This window comes from Budorcas taxicolor, chromosome 22, assembly GCF_023091745.1.
Source record: "Budorcas taxicolor isolate Tak-1 chromosome 22, Takin1.1, whole genome shotgun sequence".
Lineage (NCBI taxonomy): Eukaryota > Metazoa > Chordata > Mammalia > Artiodactyla > Bovidae > Budorcas > Budorcas taxicolor.
Window position 1 is genome coordinate 38,225,500 of NC_068931.1, and position 10,877 is coordinate 38,236,376.

Consider the following 10,877-nt stretch of genomic DNA (forward strand, 5'->3'; position numbering starts at 1 on the left):
CCCTGGAAGAAAGGCTCAAGGGAGCAACCCAGTGCGCTTGGCTGGTGTCGCCCGCAACCCGGGGATGCGGGCGGCGGGCGCGCGGCGGGGATGAGGGATCGCGTTCGTGAGCTCGGCCGTCCCCACGAGGGACCGGTGACAGCCGCCCCGGGGGCACGGGGTGAGGCGACGCGGCCCGGGAGCTCAGAGCGGTCCTAGGCTGCTGGAAGGTGCGGGGGAGGGGCGGAGGAGCGGCTGGGCGGGCGGGGGACGGGGCGGGCGGCTGGGGGCGGAGGCAGGACCTCCGGTACCTTCCCTCCTTGCCTCGCTCACTGACAGCGCCGAGGTGCGCCGAGCAGGAGCCGCGAACAAAGGAGCGGAGTGGGGAGGGGGGCGAGTTAGGCGAGGGAGCGTCCCCGGCCCGCTGCCAGAAGATCCCGGCGGGAGGAAGCCCGAGTGTCACTTGAATTCCGCCCGAGGAGCGGGCGCCTGGGATTCGAGTGCCGCCGTGTTTAGCAATAACGGCTGGAGCGCGTCCTCCAAGTTACTGGAGAGTCGGCCGGGAAGGAGGACGACCGCTCGGCCCCCCTGTCCCCGCTCCTGGCCCCTCGAGACCCCCGCTGTCTCTGGCCGGGGAACTCCAGAATGAAAAGCAAGAAAGGTAAGGCTCGCGGGCGGCGCGCGCCTTGGGCGCGGGTCCCGGGGCAACGTGCTCGCCGGGCGGCGCGGGTGACTCGGACTTTTCCGCCCCGGGGGGCTCGGAGGCCTGAGCCGCGGCCGTCCTCTTTGTGGAAGCTACGTCTGGAACGGCCGTTGCTGTTTTCCTTCCAGACACAACACGAGGGGCTGTTGTGGGGAGACGGGCCTCTCCACGCTGCTGGCACGTTGTCAAGAAGCACGCTCCACGCCTTGTTTGTGCGCCTCCAAGTTTCATTGTCTCCAAACCGACACCCCACGCTCCGCCGAGCCGCCGCGTGGCTTCTCGCGGGCGGGGGAGTTGGGGTCCCGAGTCGGGGGGTACCCCCGTCCCGCCTTTCTCCGTCGGGACCCGGGGTGGCCCGGCCCGCGGAGTCTTGGCGCTTTGTCTGAAAGTTGGGCTCCAGGGCTCCCCACTCGCTCCCGGCAAAGTCCGGGCACGACTTCTCCCGGGATGGGGCGTTTTCACCTTCGGAGGAACGCGACTCTGGATCCCAGATCGCCCCCGGGGGTCGGTCCCTTTGGAAAGTTATATTTTCCAGAATTCCTAGCCTCACAAAAGTTTTCCCACGATGAATCTGGGGCAAGAGGAAGAGTTAGGACTGAAGGCGTGCAGTGAGAACGAGTCCAAGTGTGACATGCAAAAAGCGAGCCTGTCATTGTTTCCACCAGGCCTTCTGGAAGCTTTACAACTGAAACTTGCCGTCAGTCTGGTTTTAAAAACAAAATACACAGAAAGAAACAGAAAAAAAAAAAACCACCACCACGAAAGGTCAAAGAATGTTAACTCCCTTTTGAAGTTAACTTTTGAGTCCCGGGCAGGGAGGCACCCCGAACGTTCCGTCGTGGGCCGGAGCTGGCTTTTCTGTTGTGATTTATGTCGAGTGGTTCAAAACAGAAGTTAATGGCTGGGGGAAGCCAGCGCGGGGGTGGGGTGGGGGGGTTGGGGGTGGCGGGGGTTGTGCCGCGCATGCCCAGAGTGGCTCCTGCTCCACGTTCTTCCAGACTCGTCCGGCTAATACGGTTCAGACTCAAGTTAGAGCGGGGCAGCCCGGGACCGAAACCCTGTGTCCTCGGCCACGTTTTCACTTTGGACTTACGTTCGATTGACCCCAGGCCGCTGACTCAAACACACAGAGCCCCACACGTCCCGCTTTGCGGGCGGGAGTCAAACTCAACGTTCCCGGGGTGGGTGGGGGGCGTTGGTAGTTGAGGTTGGACCAACTCCCCGCGTCCCCTCGCTAAGGACCTGGCGGGGCTCAGAAATTTGGATGTTTAACTGGACTGGGCGAGAAAACACGCGCGGGGAGCACACAGGGGGCGTCGGTATCGTGTCAGTTCGGAGAGGGCTGACAGGTTCAGACCGTCCCCGGGAGGGAGGCGTTCCCTCCCTCGTGGAGAACTGCCGGGGATAAGTTGGGGAAAGGGTGTATCTGATGGGTCCCCCTAGGGGTGCGAGAGCAGGGATTGGCTTGCCCCATTGTTCGGGTTCTGGCGGGGGCGGCAGTGATGATCCTCCCCGGCTACCCCCGGGCTCTGGGGCATCCCCTCACCACCATGCCTCCCGTTCCGCTTCCTTCGAAGCCCCCCTCCCCCAGGCGGGGCCCAGCACGAACCCGCCGGTCCCTGAGGAATCTCCGGGGAGCGCTGCCCCGGGGCGCGCGGTCCTGCCGCCGCGCGCCGACTCATGGAAACAATGGAAGGTGACGTGTTGGAGGGGAAACTTCGCCGACTGGTTCAGAGCTCGTGCGGGGGAGCAGAGGCTGCCGAGGTGGCCCAGCTTTCTTTCCCTTTTTAGGTTTTTCTGGCAAATCCTCCGCGGGTGGGCAGGCCCCTCCGGACGTTGAGATTCACGGCCCGGTTTCTAGTTCTTGTAATCTGAAACTCCTAGGCCTGGGCGAGCTCTCTCGCTCGTGAGCTCGGAGGGGCTGCTACGGCGGGGGCCGAAGAACTGGCGGAACAAAAGCCTGCGGGCCGGCGGGGGCCAGGCTCCTCCCTCGGCTCGTTCTGCCCGGCCCTGCCTGCCCCCGCCCCGGCCTCCGGCCACCTGGGGGCCCCGCGTCCAGCGGCCTCCGCCGGGGCTCCGGAAGAGACCTGGCCCCTCCGGGTTCGCCGAGTCCGACTATTGTCTGTCTGTCTTACGAAAGTCTGTGAAACTCTCTTCAAGTTTTGTTGAAAATAAAAGCACTTTTTAAAAAGTCAATCGTGGAGCCAGGGGGTTGGTTAAGACTGGTTAGTGATAATAGTGTCCCGCCTTAGAAAACTGAGGATGCCAAAAAGATCTCCCTAAGTGTCTTTGCTCCCGGCTTCTGACGGGATGGGCTCCTTGGATCTAGTGTCTGGGATGTTAAGTAGGGTTCCTGTCGCTTCTCCCGAGATGTTAAGATCCGGAAATTTGTTAGGTTTGCTTTTTCCTAATAGTACACTTATAAGTTCCCGTTGGTTATTCTTATTCCGAGATCCCTTTCTAGCCTTTTCCAGATTTTTTTTTTTTAAGTCCAACTTCACAACCACTATCTCTGACCCTTCCCCGTGCTCTGCCGCTCCCTCTGTTCCTATTCGGGGGTGGGGGGGGGAGTTCTTTTCAGGGTGGTGGGATCCATAGGCCATCTTATGGCTTTCTAAACAACATTTCCTTGTATGTGGATGCAGTAAGAGGCTTGTGATCCCCGCTTCCCGCCCAGCTCCCCCCACCAGCCATCACCACATTTTTTAAAGCGTGAGCAAAGCAAGACGTTTGGAAACAAGTCGTAACCGGGAAAGCGTTCAAAAGCTCTTTTACAATAGGAAATGAGTAACGTGGAAAAGTCTTTTTGTTTTTCCAAGTTGAGCCACAATCCGGAGGGAGAGTTTTAATGGAAACAGCCCTGACAGCCGCAAACGTGGTTTGCTGTAGTGAAATATCAGCTGGGGCAGCCGAGGGACTGAAGTCTTAACTTCCTGTTCCTTCAGCTTTGTTAAGACGTCCGGCGGCCTGGCACTCATTGATTCGAGTGAACTGAGAGCAGAGTAAAGTCACTGCAGTTTGGTATTGCTTAACTGGTATCTACCCTCTGTCACTCGCCTGCTTTGAGAGTGACGGCTTCTTGTCAAACTAAGTAAGCAGATCAAAGGATACACATTAGGGTTTTTTTGTTTGTTTCAAACTACTTGTGATTATCAGTTTACAGTTGGGAATTCACTGTTCAGTGCGCAGATTTTCACACTTTTTAAGAAGTTAAAAAGTTGAGGGGGGTGCCCTGTGAGTTGGGGTGGTAGTAATAGCCTTAGGAAGAAGATCTGGCTTTTCAGACTTTTTGATGAGATAAAATAAATTGCTTTATTCAAATTAGTGTTAGTCATTCAGATATGTGATACGTTTTTTTAAAAGTTAAGATTTTTTTTTTATCAGAGCAGTTGTAAAACAGGAACATTTATAATTTCTTAAGGATTTTTTGGTCAATCCTTCTTCACCCAAATTTTAACATGGGTTTTAAAAGGTTTTCATCTGCTCAACAGTGAAAGCACTTTCAGTTTTAAATGTGCCTCCTTTTTTTTGAAACTTTTTTTTAAAAGCAGTTTAATGAAATCTTTTGGGGAAAGAGACATCAGATAGTGGCAGCGGTTAAAATTTAGGATTCCGGGGCCTTTTACTGGTGGCTGTTTGTTCATGAAGCCTTGAGCTGAAGTGAATTTGCAAGATCATCCTCCTCTTTTGTTAGAACTTGCTTTACTTTGTCTTTGGAAGTTTCTGCGTTTTCTGCGGACACTCCCTCTGGCACCTTCTGCCCCCTGCCGTTCAAAACTGAAAATGTGTCGGCCAGTAGAGTTAGATTCAGTTAAGTGGTGGGCTCTCTCATCCATCAAATGCTTTAAAAGGAAGGGTTTTGGGAAAAGTTCCTTTAAAAACCATTGAATGGTTTATCACTCTGAGGAATATTCTGCTTTTATTTCCTACCAAGGTAAACTACTTGAGGTTCTGTCAACAACGTTAAAGAGAATTTTTTACATTTCATGCTACTTTGATTTCTTTTACATAGAAATACTGGTTTTTAGAGCATACTGTAGTATGCTTTAAAAACAAGATTTCATTTCTTTAATCAGAGTAGCCTTTTATAGTTTTGAAAGGGGGAAAGTTAAAATTCAAAATTTGGGGGCAGTCTCTTGGTTAAGACTCCAAGCTTCCAATGCAGGGGGTTCAGGTTCTGTCCCTGTTCGGGGAACTAAGATCCCATGTGCCTCGAGGCAGGGCCAGGAAAAAAAAAGTCTAAGTTATCTTTAAATGTCTAAAAGGGCCAAATTTGAATTTTTGTGGAACCCAGTCTATGTGTGATTTAAATATTCTGTATGGTGTGTGAATTTTTAAAATTTCTAGTAGGATTAAAGTGCTTGTAAACAAGAGTTTCCTTTGGTAGTTGCATATTCAAGTTTTCTTTGTCATGTAATGATTTAAAGCCGAATCCTGCTTATTTATATGTAGTATTCTAGGTTCAGATTAAGCTGGCAATTGAAATTTATAGAAATTTAAAAATTAACTCAGTATTAGGCATCTTTTGAGGTCTTACATAAGTACTAAAAGTAGAAAAAGCTTTTTATGCAATGAAACTTATCAGTGGTTGTTTGTATTTAGTAAAAAGTGACTAGTGCTGTCCATTAAAAGTAGGTGTCTAGTTTTGAATAAAAGGAAGCAGCAGTGAAAAGGAAAAGGAACTGGCAGAAGATTCTGGCATGCACTTTATCTTTTGAATACTAACTGAGTTAAGAGTGTAATTTTCCTTCCTTATATCAGTGGAAAAAAATCTTCCACTTTATTTCAAAACCTTCAGTGGAAGAGGGGGGAAGAACAGCGCTTGAAACATGCATTAAGATACTGGCTGGCTTGTTTTTCCCAGTTAGCAATGACCTCACCGAGGAGGTTGTCAGACACATCCCGTCTGCTGTGCCACCTTTCCTGTTTCACACGTGGCACGCTATTCGCCTTGGGTGCAGCTTTGTCTCTTTGCTGGATTAGACTTTTCTGAGCTTCATTCAAAAGGAATGTGAGTCGTTGAGGCTTATAGGAAAGTGGGTACAAAAGGGAATCTGACCGTGGGCTTGGGATCTGGAATACGCTGCGAGTCAAATTACCCTGCAGATTTCAGACGCGCTCTGGTGTTCTGGGGCAAAGAAACACCGATACTTCCCTGGGCTCTCAGAAGTTGAGAAAATGCGGTTGTGCTGAGTGTTTAAAAGAGGTGAGCTTTGCAGTAGGTGCTCTGCTGATAAAAGCAGCTGATAGCTGGCTCTGTCCTGTCCTAGGTGTTGTGGCCGCGTCTGGCAGTGAGACTGAAGATGATGACAGCATGGACAGTCCCCTGGACCTCTCCTCTTCTGCTGGCTCAGGCAAGAGAAGGCGGAGGGGCAACCTGCCGAAGGAATCAGTTCAGATTCTCCGCGACTGGTTGTATGAACACCGATACAATGCCTACCCCTCAGAGCAAGAAAAAGCGTTACTGTCCCAGCAAACACACTTATCTACACTACAGGTAAGGGGAAGGCATTCCCAGGGGTGGTGGGTCCCCCCACCCCCCGCCCCAGAATCACTTTACAGCATTCCTATATAGCAAGTCATAAACTGCCTCCTCACTCAAAGTGGGGGGAGGCATATCTTTTTCTTGTAAAGTTTATAGTGCTAACAGCTAATAACTGTTAGCTATCTAGAGAAACAGAAACACTTGACAGTCATCTGTCAAACAGCATTTCCTTTAACGCCTAAAAGAGCCTTCCTTTATGCACCAAACATAAAAAGGAGGTTAAATCTTACTCTATTGCCCAGGAAACTGGTTTGATATTTAAACAAGGACAGCCTTAAGTGAGGTAATTCATGTCCTGTCTGTTGACATAGTCATTTGAACTGGGAAAAAAATCAGTAACTGGGAGGAGTGGCTCTTTTCATACAGGAAGGTTTTCCTGTAGTTGATTAACTTCAATGCTGGGCAGTAGATAATAGGTTAATATGGGGAGAGTTAAAAGGTAAACTTCCCTCTCTAAAATCATTTTCAGACATTTGAGAACGTATACTTCTTTTTTTTTTTTTTTTAGTGCTGAAAGGGTTTAAGGAAGATGGGAAGCCAAAAGGGGAATTTGTATTAGAAAAGGAGGTGGTTTATGACAGGAAGCACCTCTCCTTTCTTGGCTGGGCTCAAAATACCTTGAAATAAATTGGTAGGTTCCTATAAGCCTTTTCATGCCTTCTTTAATGCAAAGAGAGACCAGTTAGGCATCCCCCAAGAAGGTTCTGGGTAAAAGAATCCACCTGCCAATGGAGGTGACTCGGGTTTGATCCCTGGAAGAGGAAATGGCAACCCACTCCAGAAGAATTCCATAGATGGATGAGCCTGGTGGGCTACAGTCCATGGGGTTGCAGAGAGTTGGACACTACTGAGTGATTTCAGCAACAAGAAGGAGGTTCTCAGGCGTGTTGGCAGAGTGTTAACATGTCTAAAACATCCCCGTACAATTTCAGGTCTGTAACTGGTTTATCAACGCCCGGCGCAGGCTCCTCCCTGACATGCTGAGAAAAGATGGCAAAGATCCAAATCGGTTCACAATTTCCCGCCGTGGGGCCAAGATGACTGAAGCCAGCTCTGTGGAGTCAGCAGTGAGCATTAGGAACCTCATGCCAGCTCTAGAAGAGAGCCCGTTTCACTCCTGTACAGCTGGGCCCAACCCAGCCCTGGGGAGGCCACTATCTCCTAAGCCGTCCTCCCCAGGATCCATTTTGGCTCGTCCATCAGTGATCTGTCATACCACCGTGACTGCGTTAAAAGATGTGCCTTTCTCTCTCTGCCAGTCAGTTGGTGTGGGACAAAACACAGATATACAGCAGATGGCCAACAGCAGCTTTACAGACACCTCCCTCATGTACGCAGAGGACTCCTGTAAATCTGGACCAAGTGCAAACACACAGAGTGGTCTTTTCAACACTCCTCCCCCTACTCCACCGGACCTCAACCAAGATTTCAGTGGAATTCAGCTTCTGGTAGATGTTGCACTCAAACAGGCTGCAGAGATGGAGCTTCAGGCAAAACTTATGGCTTAACCCCCCCTTTTTTTTTTCCCAAGCAAAACAGTTCTCAAAAAAATGTTATGATTGCTGGGATGATAGCAAAAGATGAATTGCATTATTTTATATATTTTTTTATTAATATTTGCACATGGGATTGCTAAAATGAAGCTTCCTGTTACTGAAATGTCGTCAATGGAATACAGTCATTCCAAGAACTATAAACTCAGAGCTACTGTAGAAACAAAGGGTTTTCTTTTTTTAATGTTTCTTGGTAGATTATTCATAATGTGAGATGGTTCCCAAGATCATGTGATTTTTTTTTTTCCCCTTCCCTTCCCTTTTTTTTTCGTTGATGTTTTTTTCAGACTGTGCAATACTTAGAGAACCTATAGCATCTTCTCATTCCCATGTGGAACAGGATGCCCACATACTGTCTAATTAATAAATTTTCAATTGTTTTTTCAAACAAGTATGAATCTAGTTGATTGATGCATTTTTTTCATGACATAATAAAGTATTTTCTTTAAAAATTCCTGTAATACAGAGTATTTTGTTGAGAGAGGCACTTCTTAAAAATGAGTAGGAATATAACACCCCAGTGAGCAGGAAGTTGGGGGTAGGGTGGAGTGTGAGTTGGGGGGGTGTCACTAACTTTGAACAACTGTGGACAAGCCAGTCTGTATAAACAGGATGTGTGATATTTACTCTTGATAGGAGGCATAGCAGGCCCTTAAATCTTTACTTAAAACTGCATGACAAGTTGAAATGAATCATTTCCATCGGTGTTTAGCTAACCAAAAATCCCTTGGTGGTCTAGACTGCATATTTTAAGCTGTGACCCATGTTGAAAAGGAAAGTCTCGAAGCACCAGATTGCGGCCTAAGTTTTCAGAAGTAAACAACAACCCAAGCAGTTCTTAGTATTGCCTCTGTCATGTTAACCTTCTAAAATAATTTTTGTTCAGTGGTCCAGTTAGGTAAGGCCTTTATGTTTAAAATAATTTTTCAGAGCACTGTCTAAAATGGTTAAAACAGCAGAGTTGTGTCTCTCACAACTCTGTTAATTTATTAGGTTGCCAAATAATTGTTAATTTATTAGGTTTCTTTTCTAAGGTCATGGTTTGTGAAAAGTGGTGTCCGACACAAGTGGAGTTTGTTGGAATAGGCAATTATTTATGAAGCCAGGATGGCTAGAAGGGGATTGGTGGTGTTCCTTTCACTTATATGCTTGAGCGGGTTTGTCACATGCCACAAAACCATTCTTCGTAGTCATGCTTAGTATGAAGTTTCTTTGTTATTATAGTCATGTTCTTTCCAGCCCTGCCCCAGCTATGAATTGTCCAAGTTTGAGGGAGCATTAGAGCTTCAGTATTGTTTAAAGAATGTAGAAAAATTCTTGCCAACTCAAGTTTGTCTAATTTTGAAATTCTGTTTAGAAGGTCCCTACAGTAAAAACAGCTAAACTCTTTTCTAAGTGGAAGAAAAAAACTGATGAGGACAACTAAGAGTTGAAAGAAAAACAAGGGAGGAGAAGGCAGATGCTCTAGTCTGAGAGGGAGGCAATAATGAAGGGCACGTCAGTCTGACGTGGCCTAGGCCCACCTCAGAGTCGTGGAAATAGACAAAACCAAAATTAAAATATATAAAAGGAACAAAGTAAACAAAAATGAAATAAACCACAGGCAATTAAGAATCATTACTAGCTTTAATAGCTAGATCAAAGGCTGGAATTCTTTGAGTGCAGATAAGGGAGGCCAGCAAATCCTGAAAGGCTTCCCTTGATAAAGCATTTCATTAATCATACAGTGGGGGGAGCAGGAGGAAGCAGTCATATGAGTGATTTAGAAGAAAAATAAATGTCAAGGGTCAAATGAAACCCAAACATTGAAAAAAGAAAAATCATCCCAAATAGATCTGGGTGGATAAATAACTGGTATATAATAAACATAACTGGAAAAGTACATGTAATAAAATATTTATTCAAGTTGGAGACAAATAGAAAATAATTTTTATGCTTAGTATCTGAATGGTATATCTTTTCTTATTTATTTTTAATTTGTGTTTAAAGCTCATCTCCTAACAATCTCTGCCTTTTACTTTGTGTGTTTGGTTGATTTATATTTAATATACTATTGATATGTTTGGGTTGAGTTTACCATTTGGATTTTTTTTTTCCCTCCCCCTTTTCCTGCCTTTTTGGGGGTTAGTTGAATATTTTACATATTTTGTTGTAAGTTTCCTATTCTCTTTCAAACCATATTGTTTTTAATGGTTCTTACAGGATTACAGTATACATCTTTGATTTATCACAATCAACTTGGAATTAATTTATACAACCTTCTACAAAATACAGAAACTTCCAACAGTATATAGCTCCATTTACTATCTTCTCTTTTTGTTGATTTTTATATATATTTTAGCAGTAACTGATAAATCCAACAGTATGTCATAATTTTTATTTGAAACAGGACTATATCTTTTTTCAAAAAATAAGAGAAAAGAGAATGTATACAGGCCTACCTTGGAGATATTGTGGGTTTGGTACCAGACCTCCACAATGACATGAATAGCACCAAATGAGTCACACAAATTTTTTGGTTTCCCAATCCATATAGAAGTTATGGTTATACTGTATTCTATTAAGTATATAGAATCATTGATCCAATAAAAAAATATATAACAATTTAAAAATACTTGATTTGCTAAGAAGTAACTAACCATCATCTCAGCTTTCAGCAAGTCATAATCATTTTACATTCAATAACATCAAAGATCACTGATGAAATTCCCTGGTGGTCCAGTGGTTAGGACTCTGTTGACACTGCCAAGGGCATGGGTTTGATCCCTGGTTGGGGAATGAAAATCCCATAAGCTGCCAAGGTGCAGCCAAAGGCAGGAGTGAAAAAGATCAGTGATTATAGATCACTATAACAAATATGATACAAATGAAATAATTTGAAATACTGTGAGGATTACCAAAAGGTAGCACAGAGACATGAAGTAAACAAATGCTGTGGCATTGATAGACTTGAAATAAAAAATACATCTGCAAAGCACAGTGAAGCAAAGTGCAATAAAAACAAGCTATGCCTGTATATAGTATTTTTTTTAATAGTTCAGTTCAGTCGCTCAGTCGTGTCCGACTCTTTGCGACCCCATGGACTGCAGCCCACCTG

At 46.2% G+C, this 10,877-nt stretch overlaps 1 protein-coding gene across 1 annotated transcript; it reads left to right on the plus strand.

Annotated features, from left to right (window-relative positions):
• Nucleotides 1–346: 346 nt before the first annotated feature.
• Nucleotides 347–8,092, plus strand: TGIF1 (TGFB induced factor homeobox 1). Its single transcript, XM_052660513.1, has 3 exons — nucleotides 347–640; nucleotides 5,953–6,179; nucleotides 7,160–8,092. Exons 1-3 carry the CDS (start codon nucleotides 625–627, stop codon nucleotides 7,733–7,735), a joined length of 819 nt encoding a protein of 272 aa, XP_052516473.1. The 5' UTR covers nucleotides 347–624; the 3' UTR covers nucleotides 7,736–8,092.
• The last annotated feature ends 2,785 nt before the right edge of the window (nucleotides 8,093–10,877 follow it).